Source organism: Scyliorhinus torazame, chromosome 12 (assembly GCF_047496885.1).
Source record: "Scyliorhinus torazame isolate Kashiwa2021f chromosome 12, sScyTor2.1, whole genome shotgun sequence".
In the NCBI taxonomy this organism is placed as follows: Eukaryota; Metazoa; Chordata; class Chondrichthyes; order Carcharhiniformes; family Scyliorhinidae; genus Scyliorhinus; species Scyliorhinus torazame.
The window spans coordinates 30,253,576-30,274,181 of record NC_092718.1 but is presented as its reverse complement, the minus strand read 5'-3'; the positions used below and the strand labels follow the sequence as shown (position 1 = coordinate 30,274,181).

Sequence of the window (20,606 nt, the reverse complement as noted above, 5' to 3'; positions counted from 1 at the left end):
ATCCCGGCCCCGGGTCACTGTGTGGAGTTTGCACATTCTCCCTGTGTCTGCGTGGGTCTCACTCCCCCCCCCCCCCCTTCACCCATCCCCCCTCACAACCCAAAGATGTGCAGATTAGGTGGATTGGCCACGCTGAAGTGCTCCTGAAATTGGAATTTTCTTTTAATTCCCCGAGAGCACCAGCTGCCAACCTGGATAATTCTGTAGTTGAGTCCCCAAAATGCCCACCACTCAAAGGCGCATTTGGTTTGTGTTGCTGACAATGAGTTCCACTTGTTTTGAAAGAGTAATCCCCGATAAAACCGCACATTTCCCAGAGATTTAGAAATGCATTTAGACTTTGTTCAAATGAGCTTTTCTGGATCCAGAAAATGAGGGTGTCTTAAAAGCAAAACATTTCGAAGTGTTAACAAAAAAACGTACGACTAGCAATTTCCAAGACTTAATTATTTTTTGAAAATCCGGGGTCTGGAATCCGAAACCTGGATCACTTCCGGGTTGCGATACCTCGGCCGAACTTTATTGAAATGGACAGCTACTAATTGGGCCAGAGGTGAGCCAGGTGCTCAATTAGCGGTGCTGGGTACGGCACAGGTACATTGCATTGCTCAAGGGCAAAGAGCACCTAAGACGGGGCTAGCTATTACCTGACACAATGGCGCAGGCTAAGAGGTCAGCAGGGTCATGGTAGTAATAATAATAATCTTTATTGGTGTCACAAGTAGGCTTACATTAACACAGCAATGAAGTTACTGTGAAAATCTGGAGACAAGTCACCAAACAGTCAATTGGAAGGTACTTGACGTGCTCCCTGTTTAAGTCACCTTATTTCATCAGCTCCATCACGCAACGGCTCCTGACATTGCGTGCAGCAGACTGTTCACTTTTTCAGGTCACCATTTTTAAAAAAAATCTCCTTCTGGCCCTCCCTAGCCCATTAACAAGCTCTTCAAAGAGGTTATCTGACGGTTTATTGGCGACAAGCGGGTATCTGGCTTTCCCCACTGCGAAAATAATGCATTCCACAGGACAGACCGGGCCTCCATTTTCAAAACGCACCCCTACCCAACCTGGAACCTCCCCGGGCACCTGAAAATAAAGCTGCGGTTTTGCTGACTCTATTACTGAGTTCCTGAATTAAATACTGAGTTCACCGTTTAAAGCTCCAGCTAATGTTTTGCGATTCAGCAAAATGCTGCTGATTCACAAAGTGACATTTTGAAGGATGCTCAACCACCTATTATCTAGTGCGGGTATCATAATGAACTAACACTGATTTAATTCCTTATGGCATGACACGTTCCCTACAATGCAGCAGCATGGCAGAGGTCATCAGTCCGTCCTCTCTTCCCCTCTCCACGCCAGGTGTTCTATTCAGGAATCATTGTTTCCGTGAGACAGCTGAGATACTGGGAAATATAAGTCTTCAATAGACATACAGCAATAGACCTTGGTCATGAGCTTAAATTTTTTTTAAACTCAGCTTTTCCAGAATTGAGTGGTCTGTCTGTCCATGGGTGGGTCACGCCAGAAATAATTGAATTCAGACACCAGCACTTCTCTCGACATTCATCTTGTGTTTGTCAGCACAGTAGCCACAGCAGATGAAGCCTGATTTGTGCCAGGCTATTAAAGATGTTCTGGACTCCGATCAATTGCTCTCAGTCCATCTGTCCATAAAAAATTATTGTTTGAAAAATAGTACCTTGACATGTCTGCACATGTACATTGAACAATGCCCAAGCTACATCACTATCGGATGGGTAAGGGAGATTTTAAAAGAAGGTGGTGTGTTTGTGGGGGGGTGGGGGGGGGCAGGATGTGCACAGCAGAATTGAAGTTTCCTTTCTCAGGCATTAGCAGTGGTGACAAACTGGGTGCAAAGCGGGCGTTTGGTCTCAATGCAACTGTCCTGTTTCAGGTTAACTTCCAGCTTAATGAACAGAATAATGTCCTGGGCGGCACGGTAGCACAATGGGTAGCACTGTTGCATCACAGCGCCTGGGTCCCAGGTTCGATTCCCGGCTTGGGTCACTGTCTGTGCGGAGTCTGCACCTGCTCCCCGTGTCTCCGTGGGTTTCCTCCGGGTGCTGCGGTTTCCTCCCACAAGTCCCGAAAGACGTGCTGTTAGGTAATTTGGACATTCTGAATTCTTCTTCTGTATATCCCAGCCGGCGTCGGAGTGTTATTAATAAGTGTTTGCCAAATAAATTGGGGGCTATGTCCAGAGTTGGGACCTTTCCCAGCTCCGCAAACACGACTGGGAAAAAGTTCCCTGGAAGTTGGGGTTTTCTTTATGGGTTGGGGGAGGGGGGCAGGGGGTTCTTAGGGAGTCGGGCTGCCACTCCTGACTGAGTGCACAGATGGTCTTAAAAGGCCTGCCTCCATGCTCTAGCACTGTGTCAAGATTTGTATAGAGGCAATACAACAACAAACAGCTCTCCAGTCCTCACACCATGCACCCCCCCCCCCCACCCCGCTCATAGCTCTTCATATCCTCCATGCAATCCCATGCCCCAGTATCCATCCCCATGGCCCTTTACAGCCCCTAAGCCAACTTAGTGCCACACCTTGCCCATTCACATGGTAATAGTATCCACCATGGGCCGACCTCAGAATCCATGCCGAGTTTAAACATGAACTTCAAGTGTCTATTGCAAACTTTTTTTAAAAAATTCTCATTCACAAAACCAACTCACTAATCTTATACTCCTTCAACTACATTCTTAGAAAAATTACCATTGGAGTTCATAAGGGCTGGTTTAGCACACTGGGCTAAATAGCTGGCTTTTAAAGCAGACTAAGGCAGGCCAGCAGCACGGTTCAATTCCCGTACCAGCCTCCCCGAACAGGCGCCAGAATGTGGCGACTAGGGGCTTTTCACAGTAACTTCATTTGGAGCCTACTTGTGACAATAAGCGATTTTCATTTTAATTTCATTTCATTTTTCATAGTCCCACTTTAAAGAGTCTGCCCCCACTTGGAGCTGTCAATCAAACTATGAACTGGAAGGCGCGCTACTGTGAATATAACTGTGCAGCGCTACTACAGTAATGGTGGCTTATATCACCAGATAGAGTGGAATAGCAAGCAGTAATTTTTTTTTTAACACTCTAGACATTTTTTAAAAGATTCAAAGAACAAGAGTTTTAAATGCCATGGCAGCTTGACAGTTCCAATGAGATTGATGGTAAATGTGTTTACGCACTTTTTACACACACACAGGTGCCTAATTTTAACATTTCAATGGGCACCTTTGCTTCCTCAAGGCACCTGACCCCCCCCCACCACCTCCCCCAATAGGTGTCCCAGGGCCATATCCAAAGGGATACCTTACCTCTCCAGGGACTAGTTTAGCACAGTGGGCTAAACAGCTGGCTTATAATGCAGAACAAGGCAGCAGCGCGGGTTCAATTCCCGTACTGGCCTCACCGAACAGGCGCCGGAATGTGGCGACTAGGGGCTTTTCACAGTAACTTCACTGAAGCCTACTTGTGACAATATACGATTTTTATTATCCAAAAGGGCACCCAACCCCCAACAGACTTTTCTACCAGGCTTAACATGTGTACGAGACGTTTCACACACCTGAGTCACCAAGATCACACACATGTGAAGGCAGCTGCCTCCATGAAGCAAATGCTAACCCCGGCCAATTCCTGCCCCAATGCTAATGGCAGGTGCAATGTTCAGGGACAGGACCTTTGGATTTGGGCGTCTTCGGCATGGAGAGGCTCTCCGTCATTGTGAAAATCCAAGTCTAAGAAAGCCGTTATATTATTGGATGTAGCTGCCATGGAATTAATGATACAAATTAACAGTATCTCCTCCACTCACTGGTGAAAGAGGGTACTGTGGTGATGAGTTGCCCAAATAGGAGGATAAAATCAAAGCATCTCAAGTTTGTATTAAAATAGTTCTAACAGTTCCATGCAAGTCAAATACTGATGCTGGGTGTGTTTGGATTGTACAGACAAGTGTTGTTTTGTCATTTGCAAAGATGGTTCAAGGCATTTGCAACGGTAATCCATGCAGTTTGGTATCAACACAGAGCAAATTTATTCATCATTTTCCCCCATTAATTGTGAAAATAATTTAAATTTATCACAGACACGGATTTATCGGCACTCTCTGCTTCCACTGGTGCGAGTGGCCCAGTAGTATCTCCAAACCTGATTGGTTCACGAAAGGTTGCAGTACAAGATGATATGGACACTTATGATTATTTTGAACCATTATCCGCTGTCCCCAATGGTAAGGCCTTTGAAGGGAAGCTTTATTTCACTGAATGGAAACCTGGTTTAAAACACATGCTGCTGGTTTTTTTAAAGAAAATTGCACGTACTTTGGTCACCCAAAACAGACAAAGCCGCATAGCTCATTTGACGAAAGCAGAACTAGCCTCGAGTGAAATGGAAAGGTGCGTGCTGATTGAAACATTACAAATCTTCGTATTCTAGCTCCACATTGTGTAGGGTTCAGCTCCTATTTCGAGTATCAAATAACAAAGCCTATCTACCTGATATGGAGTGGAAACCAATAATGGTTCTCCGCTTCAAAGCTCAGAATGCCTCTTAGCCAGACTGTCTTTGTTCTGCAAGTTTTCTTGTGAGATTCAAACTATTGTAAGGTGCGGAGAGGTAAATTTGCCAAGAAGCTCAATCAAAAAAATGTGTTACACGATATGCATACCGCAGCACAATTGCGATGGGCGATTTTTGTTTCCCCTTGAATTAATAATCATTTTTTTTAAATAAAGAAAATAAATAGCATTTTTACTCCAAATTGATTTTTTGCATGCTAGATTCCTCCATCAACCCTGAATATTCGGGTTTGAGGAGAATATAAATCATAAAACGACACGTGAAAGGCCTCGGGGGGACTGGTCCCGTGTTCGTCAAAAAAACAATGTTCAGGTCTTGTCCAGGCGGAGAAACCAGCAGCTAAAACAGGTTTCCGATCAGATTTATTGGCAGTGATTTTTTTTTTTCCTCCTCTGTTATAATCACTTTTACCTCAGTTGAGACTCGCACATTTCTGGTAAATGTGTTGGTGTGCATTATGTAAGCAATCCATTATTTAAGTTGGTCCATGGCGCTATTGTTTCAGCTCATTGCTTCCTTCCTTTTGTAGCTTTTGTTATCTGTCGGTCGATGTTGTTCCTTTCCTCTTGACATTTCCTCTGTTGACCACTGCCATTAACAGTTCTAACCCTGAGCATTTTATCATTTAGGAAAGATAAAATGCTCAAAAGGCCTTGCCTGATTTTTGTATTTAATAACACAAAAATCTCTAAATAGCTCCTTCATCACGCTAACATTTGGAGCGACTGAATGAAAGACTGCATGTGCGTAGAATTGAGAAGCTTAACCCATATTAGCCAGCAGCCTGTTCTTTTTGTGGAATCACAGAATGCCTGCAGTGGGTATCGACCATGAACTAAACATGTCTGTTTCATATTAATATACTGAGCTAACATTTTATCTTGCCTCGACAGTTATCCTAACAATTTCTCTTTTTCTGTCGCGAGTAACTGCTTTGAGATAAAAACTGAGACTAAGTGAGAAATAGTTTATACAAGAGACTATAATGCGAACCACTTTGTTCGGGAGCCATTGATTTTCATGACTGTGGTAATTGTAAAAATTTGTGGTTGTAAATTGTATTTGAATGTGTTGGCTAAGCAACATTCAGCTCAGATTGTCCTTTTCAGTTAGCTATGAGCAGGAAACGACTTCCTTGCTCTTGTTTGCTTGGTTGTATGTTTTATACAATACCGCACTTGATTTAACTTGATATTTTCTATATTTGTGTATTTTACTTGGATGTCACAGAAAAGTTATATTTTACTCTTTTGGACTTCTACCAACACAGGCTGCTTTCAAAAACTGCCAATGCTAATATTTCTTTTCTCTATTTCAACTGAAATAATCTTTCCATCTTGCACGCAAACATAAATGCTGGCACTGGGTAGCCTGATAAAACTAAAAGAACAGCACTTTATCCACAACCAGATGTTTCCCTGAATTCAGGTGGAAGAATGGGAAAGTGGCAACTGGTCCAGGGAACATTTTCAAACAAGTGGAGGGTGGACAAGGGAAATTTTCAATTGAAAAACAGGGCAGGAACAAATAGTGTGTAGCTTCCCAGTTTGACAGATCAAATGTGAAAGAATTTGTGTTAACCTGCTCATGAAACATTTGCAACCCTGTTATATACAGTGCGCAGATTAAATCTTTTACTCTGAAGTATATTTGTAGCCCTAATGCAGTGATATTAATAACATCTCAACTTAGTTTTATTCACGTTCTTTCTTTAAAAAGATAAGTGAATATGTGCCATTAAAGTTAAATAAGTAAAAGGGGCAGCACGGTGGCACAGTGGTTAGCATTGCTGCCTCACTGCACCGAGGTCCCAGGTTCGATCCCGACTCTGGATCACTATCCGTGTGGAGTTTGCACATTCTCCCCGTGTTTGCATAGGTTTCGCCCCCACAACCCAAAGATGTGCAGGATAGATGGATCGGCCACGCTAAATTGCTCCTTAATAGGAAAAATGAACTGTGTACTCTAAATTTTTTAAAAAGTTAAATTAAAAAGTGGTTACAGATAGCCGGACTATTATTGTGGCAGTTACTTCAGGCTTTAATAAAACCAACCTCACAAAGCTCGCTCTCCTTTCTTGCGATGCTTGCTGTTTTGAGTATAGCATGCCATGGTGCTGGGGGAGTTTGCTTATCATCATAATCTATGCAAGGCGTTCTTCACAAATAGCAGGAATGTATTCTAGGAACACTATAAGCTCTATTACTTCCGGTTTCTCTCAACCAAGTAACTGAGCCAAGCCACGAATATTAATTACAGTTGACCCTTTTTAAAATGCACTACTTGGTAACTGGCCAAATAGTGTATTATAATGGCAGTGTGGCATGAAAAGTACCCTGTTGCTTAACTGGAAAATAAACATTGCTTGTTTACTCGGGATTAATTAGATATTCATGAGTTATTGCTGACGTTTGAAATTTCACTATTGCTTAATTTAACGAGTGTTGTCTCCGAATTCTTTTTTTTAAAGGGCAATACTCAACAGACATGAAATCTGTTAAATCTGCCTCCTCACTGTCCCGAATGCCAGTGATTCCTCACAGTTGTCTATTGCAGAATCTTAAGTGCCAAAATGAAAATTTCACCCGGTAAACGCCCCATCCATTCCCCTCTCTTCTACAGGGCTTACACGCAATCTTAGCAAATCGAGCAAGCTTACTCTTCTAGCGTTGCTGGGGCAGCATTGGCCTCGTGTGTCAGAAGCCTGTCACACAAGCACATTCTAAAGGGAATACAGTTCCTGGGGGAAGATGAAGAGTAGCACTTTCGGGGTGAAGTACGGGAGGTCAAGGAGAATGTGAAGAGAGATTGTCGAATTGCATCGCTTTCCGAAAAGACTACTGTGCTGGATCATGGCATTCAGGAACAAAGAGGATATCAATCATCTTAAAGGCGACTTGACAGAGACAAATGGGTCTTCTGTGACGAGAGATTGGATATATTGCTTAGTGGAAGTTGGTTATGGATTCACTCAAATAGGAGCCCCTCAAAGGAGCAGATTAAATGTGTTTCAAATTTTTTTTGTGGCTAACTAGCTGATGAACAAACATCGCTCTGTTCCATTAAAAAGGAACGGAGTTTTCCTTTCAATCCTTTCTGAGAGATTTAATTCCCCCGTCATATCTTCATTTGTTTGCAAATACTCTCAACTGATATGCAGGGTGTTGGAGGACCAATGTGTAAAACTCCAAAGAGGAAACAAATGTGTCCACATACTTCAGATCCAGTGTTTTAACAGTGTGTAAATCTGTGGTATTGTAATCCTTCACTTTTTGATAACGTCACATAGCAATTAAGATGTGGATTGGAAGTTATAGAATATAGAACTGTACAGCACAGTACAGGCCCTTCGGCCCCCGATGTTGTGCCGAACTAGTCTGAAACTAAGATCAAATCAACCTACTCCCAATCATTCTAGTGCACTCCATATGCCTATCCAATAACCGCTTGAAAGTTCCTAAAGTGTCTGACTCCACTACCATAGCTGGGCGTGCGTTCCACGTCCTAACTCACTCTCTGAGTAAAGAACCTACCTCTGACATCCCTCCTAGATCTTCCACCCTGAACCTTATAGTTATGCCCCCATGTAACAGCTACATCCACCCGAGGAAAACGTCACTGAACGTCCACTCTATCTATCCCTCTCATCACCTTATACACCTCAATTAAGTCACCTCTCATCCTCCTTCACTCCAATGAGAAAAGCCCTAGCTCCCTCAACCTTTCCTCATGAGACCGACCCTCCAATCCAGGCAGCATCCTGGTAAATCTCCTTTGCACCCTTTCCAATGCTTCCATATCCTTCCTATAATGAGGTGACCAGAACTGCACACAATACTCCAAATGTGGTCTAACCAAGGTCTTGCACAGTTGCAGCATAACCTCACGGCTCATAAACTCAATCCCCCTGTTAATAGATGCTAACACACTATAGGCTTTCTTCACGGCTCTATCCACTTGGGTGGCAACTTTCAGAGATCTGTGGACATGAACTCCAAGACCTCTCTGCTCCTCCACATTCTCCAGAGCCTACCGTTAACCCTGTAATCCATATTCAAATTTGTCCTACCAAAATGAATCACCTCACACTTGTCAGGGTTAAACTCCATCTGCCACCTTTTCGGCCCAGCTCTGCATCCTCTCAATGTCTCTTTGCAGCCTACAACAGCCCTCCACATTATCCACTACTCCACCAATCTTGGTGTCATCAGCAAATTTACTAACCCAACCTTCAACTCCATTATCCAAGTCATTGATAAAAATCACAAATAGCAGAGGACCCAGCACTGATCCCTGTGGTACACCGCTGGTGACTGGGCTCCAGGATCAAAATTTACCATCTACCACCACCCTCTGTCTTCTATGTGATAGCCAGTTACTGATCCAATCAGCCAAATTTCCCTCTATGCCATGCCTCCTTACTTCCTGCATGAGCCGACCATGGGGCACCTTATCAAACGCCTTACTAAAATCTATGTACACGACATCAACTGCTCTACCTTCATCTATGTACTTAGTTACCTCCTCAAAGAATACAATCAAACTTGTGAGGCAAAACTTACCCCTCACAAATCCGTGCTGACTATCCTGGATTAAGCTGTATCTTTCCAAATGATCATAAATCCTATCCCTCAGGACCTTTCCAATAATTTACCTATGACCAAAGGGAGACTAACCGGCCTATAATTCCCAGGATTATACCTATTCCCTTTCTTGAACAAGGGGACAACATTCGCCTCTCTCCTGTCTTCTGGCACTATTCCTGTAGACAGTGAGGACATAAAGATCAAAGCCAAACAATCTCATCCCTCGCCTCTCAAAGAATCCTAGGATATATCCCATCAGGCCCAGGGGACTTATCTATCCTCAGGCTTCTCAAAATCTCTAACACATCTTCCCTCCGAATATCTACCTCCTCCACCCTACCAGCCTGTATCGCACTGTGTCACACTGAAGAAAAGTATTCATTTAGGGCCTCTCCTATATCTTGAAAAAAAAACTCAGACTCCATGCACAAGTTCCCACTACTGTCCTTGACCGGCCCTAACTTCACCTTGGTCATTCTTTTATTCCTCACATAAGTGTAAAAAGCCTTTGGGTTTTCCTTGATCCTACCCGCCAAGGACTTCTCATGCCCCCTCCTAGCTCTCCTAAGCCCTTTCTTGAGCTTCCTAGCTATCTTGTATCCCTCAAGTGCCCTAACTGAACCTTGTTTTCTCATTCTTACATAAGCCCCCTCCTTCCTCTTGACAAGACATTCAACGTCTTTTGTAAACCGTGGTTCCCTCACTCGACCATTTCCTCCCTGCCTGACAGGGACATGCATATCAAGGACACGCAGTATTTGCTCCTTGAACAAGCTCCACATCTCAATTGTGCCCTATCCCTGACAGTTCCTGTTTCCATCTTATGCTCCCCAATTCTTGCCTAATCACATTGTAATTACCCTTCCCTCAGTTATAAACCTTGCCCTGCCGTATAGAAGTTTCATAGAATTTACAGTGCAGCAAGAGGCCATTCGGCCCATTGAGTCTGCACCGGCTCCTGGAAAGAGCACCTCACCCAACGTCAACACCTCCGCCCTATCCCCATAACCCTGTAACCCCACCCAACACTAAGGGCAATTTTGGACTCTAAGGACAATTTATCACGGCCAATCCACCTAACCTGCACATCTTTGGACTGTGGGAGGAAACCGGAGCACCCGGAGGAAACCCACGCACACACGGGGAGAACGTGCAGACTCCGCACAGACAGCGACCCAAGCCGGAATCGAACCTAGGACCCTGGAGCTGTGAAGCAATTGTGCTATCCACAATGCTACCGTGCTGCCCATTTTTAAGTCGCTCTAGTCCCTGATGACCATAGGCTGCTTTCCCCATTGAGAGTGAGATATTTTAATATTTTCAGATAATAATATAGACGCGCCCAACGTGGGGCTCGAACCCACGACCCTGGGATTAAGAGTCCCATGCTCTACCGACTGAGCTAGCCGGGCTAAAAATTTTAGAGTACCCAATTCATGTTTTCCAAGGGGCAATTTAGCGTGCCCAAACCACCTACCCTGCACATCTTTGGGCTGTGGGGGCGAAACCCACGCAAACACGGGGAGAATGTGCAAACTCCACACGGACAGTGACCCAGAGCCGGGATCGAACCTGGGACCTCAGCGCCATCAGGCAGCAATGCTAACCACTGTGCCACCGTGCTGTCCTGTAGAAATGAAATGAAATGAAATGAAAATCGCTTATTGTCACAAGTAGGCTTCAAATGAAGTTACTGTGAAAAGCCCCTAGTCGCCACATTCTGGAGCCTGTTCGGGGAGGCTGGTACGGGAATTGAACCGTGCTGCTGGCCTGCCCTGGTCTGCTTTAAAAGCCAGCGCTTTCGCCCAGTGTGCTAAACCAGCCCCTGTAAATTTAGAGTACCTCATTCATTTTTTCCAGTTAAGGGGCAATTTAGCGTGTTCAATCCACCTACCCTGCAGATCTTTTAGGTTGTGGGGGCGAAACCCACGCAAACATGGGGAGAATGTTCAAACTCCATACAGACAGTGGCCCAGAGCCGGGATCGAACCTGGGACCTTGGCGCCATGAGGCAGCAGCACTAACCACTGCGCCACCGTGCTGCCAATAATAATAACCTTTTATGTATGAAGCTACTGTGAAAAGCCCCTAGTCACCACATTTCGGCACCTGCTCAGGTAAGCTGGTGCAGGAATTGAACCCATGCTGCTGGTCTTGTTCTGCATCACAAACCAGCTGACTAGCCCACTGAGCTAACTTGCCTTGCATTGAGCTAACTTGCCTTGCATATGTTCCTATCCCTCTCCATTGCTATAGTGAAAGTCACCGAATTGTGGTCACTATCTCCAAAGTGCTCTCCCACAATCAAATCTAACACTTGGCCCGGTTCATTACCCAGGACCAAATTCAATGTGGCCCCGCCTCTTGTCGGTCTATCCACATATTGTGTGAAGGAACCCTCCTGCACACACTGGATAAAAACAGCCCCATCCAAACTATTCGAATTATCGTGGTTCCAATCAATATTTGGAAAGTTAAAGTCACCCATGACAACTACCCTGTGACTACCGCACCTATCCAAAATCTGTATTGCAATCTTTTCCTCCACATCTCTGTTACTGTTTGGGGGCCTATAGAAAACTCCTAACAAATTGACCGCTCCTTTCTTATTTCTAACTTCAGCCCACACTACCTCAGGAGACAGATCCTCCTCAAACTGCCTTTCTGCAGCCATTATACTATCCTTGATTAACAATGCTACTCCTCCACCTCTTTTACCACCTTCCCTAATCTTACAGAAACATCTAAACCCCGGAACCGGCAACAACCATTCCTGCCCCTGTTCTATCCACGTCTCCGTAATGGCCACAATATCGTAGTCCCAGGTACCAATCCATGCTTCAAGCTCACCAACCTTATTCCTGATGCTCCTTGCATTGAAGTAGACACACTTCAAACCACCTTCTTGCCTGCAGGTCCACTCCTGTAACCTTGGTACCTTCCTCAGTACTGCACTACCCTCAACTTCCTGAACTCCAGCAATGCTATCTCCTGGACTACAAATCAGTTTCCCATCCCCCTGCCAAATTAGTTTAAACCCCCCCAAAGAGCTGTAGCATATTTCCCTCCCAGGATATTGGTGTCCCTCTGGTTCAGGTGTAACCCGTCCTGTTTGTACAGGTCCCACCTTCCCCAGAATGTGCTCCAATTATCCAAGTAACTGAAACCCTCCCTCCTAAACCATCCCTGTAGCCACATGTTTAACTGCACTCTCTCCCTGTTCCTCACCTCGCTCGCACGTGGCACTGGCAGCAAACCAGAGATGACAACACAGTCTGTCCTGGCTCTCAGCTTCCACCCTAGCTCCCTGAATTCCTCTTTTACATCCCCGTCCCTTTTCCTACCTATGTCATTGGTACCGATGTGTACCACGTCTTGTGGCTGCTCCCCCTCCTCCTTAAGGATCCTGAAAACACGATCAGAGACGTCACGGACCTTGGAACCCAGGAGGTAACACACCAACCGTGAGCCTCTATCGGTGCCACAGAACCGCCTATCTGTACCTCTAACTATAGAGTCTCCAATAACTAATGCTCTCCTGCTCTCTCCCCTTCCCTTCTGAGCCACTGGGACAGACTCAGTGCCAGAGACCTGATCATCTCGTGGCTTACCTCTGGTAGGACCCTCCCCCAACAGTATCCAAAACGGTATACCTGTATTTGAGGGGACCAACCACAGGGGATCCCTGCACTGACTGTTTCTTCCCCCTCCTTTTAAACATCACCCAGCTACCTTCATTCTTAGGAGAAACTACATCCCTGTAGCTTCTATCTATAACCGACTCTGCCTCCCGAATGATCCTCAGTTCATCCAGCTCCAGTTCCCGAACACGGTCTTTGAGGAGCTGGAGATGGGTGCACTTCCCGCAGGTGAACTCAGCGGGGCCACTGACGGTGTCCCTCACCTCGAACATCCTGCAGGAGGACCATTGCACTGCCCTCTCTGCCACCCCTTCCATTTATCCACTTGACAATTACAGAGAAAAAAAAAAGCTTACCTGATTTTCACACTCCCTGCAGGTTAGAGGTGGCGGAATGGTGGAGAGAGGAAAAGGAAAGAAAAGCTTACCTCACCAACTCACCACACAGTCTTTTTTTTTTTGGTTAGAGGAGGAGGATGGGAAACACTACCTGTGTCGTGTCTCGGGTTTAGCCACTGCCTGAAATATATTAGTTCTAGAAACTGACCCGACAACAGCTTTCCACAATTCACTCCCCGCAACAGCCAATCAGCGTCGCCGCTCTGCCGCCCTCTGCAGGATGATGCTTCATTTCAACATTTGTCATGTTTGATGTGTAGTCCATAAACTAAAGCTTTTAATTCAGGACCTTTAAGTGACTAAGGATTAGTGTCTCAAGTACTCCCAAGCACAGCAGGTGTTAAACAATGGAAGCAGGAACTGAGGAAATCCAACATTACAATGACCGTCACAGTATGGGAGCACAAAAATAACATACATTTCGGTAGAGGCAAACAAACCTGTACAAATCAACAATTCTCGATCTCTTCAGAGAAATAGCAAGCTTGTGGTTTTTTAAAATAAAACGTTGCGATTTTGATGTAGTCAGAGGTTTTATAACTGGTGCCTTTTATTGTCGGTAACACCCTTTCATAAAGGACGTTATAAGAGCCCAATCACGTCAATCCACGTTTGGACATAACACAATGTTTTTAAATCATCACTAACCAAGAATATAAGACATAAATTTTATCACTTCATCAATCCCAATTTGATTACAGTGTACCATGGCTCACAAACACTATTTTTACATGGCTGTATGGTTGCAGTTTCTTAAGTGTAAAGCTACTGTCTCCTGCAGTGTACAGTTGAGCCATAACAGCCAACTTGTTCCAGAATGCGAGAGAGGAATGGCCTTGCAAAACCAACCAGTTCCAATTATTCTTCTGCACTTACATAGTGCCAATCATTAACATCTTCAACTCAACAAAAGACACCTCTCAGTACCGATGTATCAGCACTGTGCAGTTCAAAGAACTGGGACAGTCACCTCGAGGCACAACACAAAATTTTCCAAAATTGTTGCTCCACAGCGGAATCCAAAGATGCTTGTGTTACGCATCGAGCCGCAAGATGAACAGGATAATGTTGATTGACATGTACAATAAATTACCAGATCACATTCAATAAGAAAATACCAAAACAAATACTAGTCAATGAAATGAAAGATTACAGTGGTTGAATGCATAGCAAGTCACAGGATAGGCTTCTGTCTGCTAGTTAAGCCATTTCTTTAAATAAAACAGATTTCCTCAGGGTAGGCATTGTCACCAGAGATGAGCTGGTGTGGATCTTCTGCCAGCAGTCCAGCCCAGTCCTGCTTTCCTGTGGCAGGGTCAGGTCTTCCCATTCGGCATTGGGAGTCATGCAGGAGAGGATGATGCAGCATGTCAGATAATACCTGGGAGGCGTAGTGGTATCGTCACTGACTAGTAATCCAGAGACCCAGAGTAATGCTGTGGGGACCCAGGTTCGAATACCACCAGAGCAATTGGTGGAATTTGAATTCAATAAGAAAAATCTGGAATTAAAAGTCTAATGATGGCCATGAAACCATTGTTGTTGATTGTCATGAAAACCCATCTGGTTCACGAAGATCCTTTAGAGAAAAAAGTCTGGCCTACATGTGACTCCAGACCCACCTCAGGGATGGGCAATAAATGCTGGCCCAGCCTGCGATGCCTACATCCATTAATGAATAAAGAAATAAAAACAAGACCAGAAAAAGCGGACCCGCCAATCGGCACACGCTGTCGACGCGGCACTGGTTGGGGGGGCGCTGAAAGAGACCCCTGCGGCGATTCTCTGCGGTCGACTGGCCAAACACCTGCCAGCATGGTTTACATCGGTACCACCCGGCGAAAGCTCAGGGCCGCGGTGGGGGGTGGGGGAATCTGACTCCGGGGGGGGGGGGGTGCCCTCAGCGGTGGCCAGGCCCGCGATCGGGGGCCACTGATCGGGGGCCATCGCGTCCGGGGGGTACCTACCGTCCTCCACACTGGCCCGCTGTGTGAGTCCCCATGTCGGCGGCGGCCACGCCGAAGTGGGCCTCCGCGCGCATCGGTCTGGACAGCAGGGCCCCTCCGGCAGCCAGAGCTGTGGGTCGCACGCCGGGGCCCTACTAGACCCCTGGAAAACGGAGAACCCCCCCCCCCACTTTCAAGTAAACAGTCCGGAGTGATTTTCGCCCGTTTTCCGGCGGGCGTGAGGACTTAGTCCCCAAAAGGGAGAATTCCGCCTAATATCTAAGCCTACTACAAAAGTGTCTTTACAGGAGTAGATAAGGCAGCTTGGTGTGATGATAAAGAACTAACCTGGATTCACCTGGCTTCCACGCCTACAAATCCCTTCCTTCTTCCTTTTGATCCACAATCCCCTCCTTCTTCCTTTTGATCCACTGTGCAAGCATCTTTCCTCAAATTTATCGACCGCTATGCACCCCTTCTCTGGATGTAAATGTACGAAAATACCCTTCAAAGCAATGTTTGTTAATCAATATTGCCAGCAGTAAAAATTCGAGATTTGACCTTCCGAGAGCATGACAGTATATTAAAATTAAACAAAATAAATCTATGAGAATGGTTTGAAGACCCAATCGGTTCATTTAAACATGCAGTTCGAAACGTTAAACTCATTGCTGTGTACTTGCTATCAATTTGGAAACGGATAATTTGTTTGGACGGAGGGAAAATATCTTGCAACAGCAGAGAGAAATCGGTAATAAATTTTGGATTCACTCATTTATACTGCTGGGGTAAAAGTAATTATTTTAAATGAAGCCCAAATGAAGGAACTTTCTTCACTCGTTAAGGTGCAAATTGGTGCATCGTCCATGTCTAATAAATGATTTATAGAATTCAGACACAAGCTGTGCCTAAAAAAATCAATATCTCAATTATTTGAAATCAGATTAAAAGTCACTGAAAGCAAAGGCCACCCAATCTGACTTCTGACAAAACACAAAATCGTGATAGGTTTCTGTCCTGAAGTGCTTCAGGGCATTTTTTTTTTTATTGTAGTACTTTCAATTTCCGATATCCTCTTTGCAAAGAAGGAATCAGCAACGTGGAAACACTCAGTAATGTTTCTACAACCTTCCATTTGTTACAGGTGTACGATGGGAGGTGCAGTCTGGAGATGCTAACCAGATGGTTCACATGAATGTCCTGATCACTTGCGTTCTTGCTGCTTTCGTTCTGGGGGCCTTCATTTCCGGGATCGCTGTGTACTGTCACCGTGATACCTACTTACGCAAAGCCAGGAAGATGAACAAGGATGCCGAATCCGCACAGTCCTGCACTGATTCAAGTGGAAGTTTCACAAAGTTTAATGGACTGTTTGACAGCCCAGTCAAGGAATATCCGCAAAATATTGACACCCCTAAGCTTTACACCAACTTGCTATCAAACGGCAAGGAGCTGCCGCCCAGCGGTGATGCAAAGTCCATGATTGTGGACAGCCACGGGCAACCTCCAGAACTGGCGGCGCTGCCAACGCCCGAGTCTACACCAGTGCTTCAACAGAAAAGTATTCAACCAATCAAGAACCAGTGGGAGAAAGCCCAGAACAATATCAATGCAGCAAGGAAGGAATCGCCTTTAAAAAGCCCTCAAATTATCCCATCTAGTCCTCCTCCCCATTCACCTATAAACCACAGTGGTCAAATACCCAGTGCAGTGGTACTTCCCAATGCTACCCATGCCTACAACATGTCTTTCTCAAATTCTAATGCACACAAAGCTGAAAGAAAAGTACAGAACATAGAAATGTCGATCACTGGTCATTCGAGTAAAAAAGAACAGCGAAGAGCTATTGAGGCAAGAAACACACTGAACGACCTTCTGAAACACCTCAATGAAAGTGGTAGCAATACTAAAGCTATTTTGGGAGACGTCCCTATGACTCGTCAAAGTTTAATGCTGGACCCAATGACCAAAATGGTCGAAATGCCGCCCAAGGTTCCAAACAGAGAGGCCTCATTATATTCTCCTTCTTCTACTCTACCAAGGCACAGCCCAACTAAGAGGGTGGATGTTCCGACAACTTCAAACATCCAACTGTCAAGTTTAGAGAGAGAGCGGGGCTACCCAAGAAATTCTTCACAGAGGCATTCGATATCCGTACTCCCCAAAAATGTTATCACTTCATTAAATGGAGCTGTGTTGTCAAGACATCCCAGTTTTAATAGGGGAGGGTACTTCCCTCCGGCACCCCCCATGAGAATGGATTCTGTACATGGTACTCCCCTTGTTATTCAACCACAACCTGGCTCTTTGTCCCGCCAGAGCAGTTACACGAGCAATGGTACACTGCCTCGATCAGGAATAAAGAGAACACCATCCATTAAACCAGATGTGCCACCAAAACCATCATTCGGTCAACCCACAACTCCAGTCAAACCACTACACAAGTACAGTTACTAAGAGAATCCACTCCTCAGTTAATGTGATGTGGAAGGACTTGAAGATCAATATTGCTTAAAGCTACCAGTGACTATGCTCTGATAGATACATAAACAAGTGGCCAAAGTAGCTACATTTCCTCAAATGGCATCTTTAATTAAGACTGAAGGTAGGAACGTTCTCCTGCTGCACGAGGGAGATGCTGTGTAATACAGAATGTATTACTTTTAAGATGTGGAGCCTTGGAGAAGTGCAACATAGAATTTATCCTGTGAAATTAGCTGAAGCATCAACATACAAGGAAATACTTGAACAAGGGTTCAAGGAAATACTTGAACAATGGTTCCATTTTCACTGCTGTTGAGCATTGCCTTCCCATTAAATGTGAACACTCAATGACAGAACCCACATTTGTTTTGTTGCTTGCACAGACGTTTCATGACTTTTCATAAAACTTCTGATTTCATCAACTGTGCTTTGGTTTGACAAACTGCCACCGTAGCCCAAATTGTAGCAAAGACAAATACTTTGTGGCTATCCCTCTGAACGTCACAGATACAAATGCTGTGTAAGCCACACAGACTAGGATGCACTTAATGGTTCTTGTTGCAGCTGTGTTGCCTGATTTACTGAGCACGACTGAACTCTTGGAAGTTGACCTGTACCTTCCTGTCCTACTACAGATTTACTCGGACCATATCACTGTGTTGAGCGCAGCTACCTGTCTACGGCCATTTTATTTTAGATGGTGTCCACATAGCTTAACCAAATGTAACATCCATTACATTCGACGCTTACACCAATAATTGTAAATTCATACGGTCAGTGCAATCTGTAGACAAGAAGCTGCCCTGCCACAGAGATGGGCAGTGTACAAGATAAAGGATAGTGCAATCACTTTGTTAAGGAGTGTTTAAATGTGATTAATAGGGCACCCTGAAGAGTCATGCAGGTAATGACACTGTTCTGTAAATAGTCTATGTGTGTTCACCTGGATTCTGTGCATCTCGTGCCTTATTCAATTAGCATTATCATTGATATTGAAATCTTGTCAAGTGTTCTTGAACAGAAAAGCTACTTTCCAGTGTGCCAGTTGTATTTTGTTTTTAAATGGTTTCATAGAAAATCAAATACATCAAATCACAGCCTAAAATGTAAAGGTGACATGCAGCCGTTTAAATGAGAGGTGGAGGAAAAGGCAAGTCATCAAAATTTGGTTGCACCCCAATTTTGGTAAACATTCCACTGTGCAGTTTTTGACAAGAACGAAGGATACTTTTTTTTTTTAAAAGGTAGCATTAGTTGAGAAAAATTTACTTTCAGTGAACTGGTGTGTGTCACATTTAAAGTATGTAAACGCACCAACATGCACAGGTAACCCATGCTTCTTATTGACATTGACCGCAGGGGCGACCTGCATGGCTGAAATACTAACTGTATCAAATGAAAGGTAGAAGTGTGCAGGATAAAGTGGTATAATTCACTCATGGTAATCAAATCGATATGACACTGCAGATTCCTTTGTAGCCGGTGGGAAAACTGTTCATTTCAACGCTGTCAAAGTTAAAATATTAATTTTACACCCATTCTGGGCAAAGGTAATTTTTAAAAAGGAGCCCAAATCAGTTAAACAATGCTGCACTGTATATTGCAATTTGAGCCCATGCTCAATTTTACATTGCCATTTTCAACTTCCTGTATTACCTTTACATTTAAATTCACCAACTACACTTGTGTCAAGGTAAACCCAGATTGGTTCTCTTTATGGTACATTGGCAAGCTAACCCAGAAAAGGAAAAAAAAGTTGTTGTCGTATAATGGTCCTCTGAAGTAACATGTATAGAAAACCCTTGTAAACTTGTACTGTGGAAGTGTACATAACTACATACATTTTGTTTTTAACACCGCATGTAAAGTCAAAATAAAAGAATCAAATGGAATATTTAATTCTCTGTTCCTACACGCATTACCATCATTTCTTCTGTAAATATACCACTAGTCATAATTCCAGAATTGCATCATTGTTGCAGATTAAAAAACCATCTCAAAAATCAATGAATTATTGATTTTCATTTCTTTCGGGACTTCACGCCACTACAGAATTCCACTCACTCGATACCTGCTGGTTCACACTTTTTTAAAAAAAAACAACAATTTTTTTCACCAGCGACAAATTTGTTGATGGTACATTCCATGAAGAGTTTTTTTTATTTTCAAAATGGTTTTAAGGAAAGCACATCCTGAGTGAGGCACAGCCAGGCTGAGCGTGTGTGGGTATTTGGAGCACCGTGGGAATTGGGTGGAAAGGGTAAAGAAGTGGGTTTTTTTTACATTGAACTTATTAATTTTCAGAGTCTTGCCCTGCTGCAGACGTAGAGGCTGCAAGGGAGAGAGCTAATTGGTAAGTAGTGGCAAGTTGGTTCTCTCCAATTTAAGGCGACATTAAGGAAAGGTGCTAACATTTTTTTTTTTAATTAAATAATTTTCTCATCGGCACAAATGTAAGGTAAGAATGAGCATGGTAGCACAATGGATAGCATTGTTGCTTCACAGCGCTAGGGTCCCGGGTTCGATTCCCGTCTTGGGTCACTGTCTGTGGGAGTCTGCACGTTCTCCCCGTGTCTGCGTGGGTTTCCTCCGGGTGCTCCGGTTTCCATCCACAAGTCCCGAAAGATGTGCTTGTTAGGTGAATTGGACATTCTGAATTCTCCCTCCGTGTACCCGAACAGGTGCCGTACTGTGGCGACTAGGGGCTTTCCACAGTAACTTCACTGCAGTGTTAATGTAAACCTACTTGTGACACTAATAAATATTATTATGACTGGAGAGCTCAGTCCCGTACTTAGCACGGCCTGTTGTATGTGGGAGTTCCTAGACACTCCGCAGTCTGGATGACGACATTTGCAAAAGTGCCACTGCTTTGACCAGCTTGAGAGCCTGGTTTCGGAGTTTGAGCATCAGCTGGAGGCACAGCGGCCCATCCGCGAGCCTGAGA

The 20,606-nt window shown here is 44.5% G+C and overlaps 1 protein-coding gene and 1 non-coding gene across 12 annotated transcripts in view; one reads left to right on the top strand and one right to left on the bottom strand.

Moving 5' to 3' along the window:
- The window catches only part of sema6d (semaphorin 6D), a 424,805-nt gene extending 405,139 nt beyond the window's left edge, over window positions 1–19,666 (top strand). For 9 of the 11 annotated variants that reach the window (XM_072470609.1, XM_072470613.1, XM_072470606.1 and 6 more), the window contains 2 exons: window positions 4,111–4,254; window positions 16,320–19,666. In XM_072470609.1, coding sequence (XP_072326710.1) covers window positions 4,111–4,254; window positions 16,320–17,632 — 1,457 coding nt within the window. In that variant the 3' untranslated portion in view covers window positions 17,633–19,666. The remainder of the gene's footprint in view (window positions 1–4,110; window positions 4,255–16,319) is intronic. The other 2 variants (XM_072470614.1, XM_072470605.1) reach the window with 1 other exon arrangement.
- trnak-cuu (transfer RNA lysine (anticodon CUU)) lies at window positions 10,530–10,602 on the bottom strand. The gene has a single exon. It is a non-coding gene; the product is annotated as a tRNA-Lys (tRNA).
- Window positions 19,667–20,606: the final 940 nt, after the last annotated feature.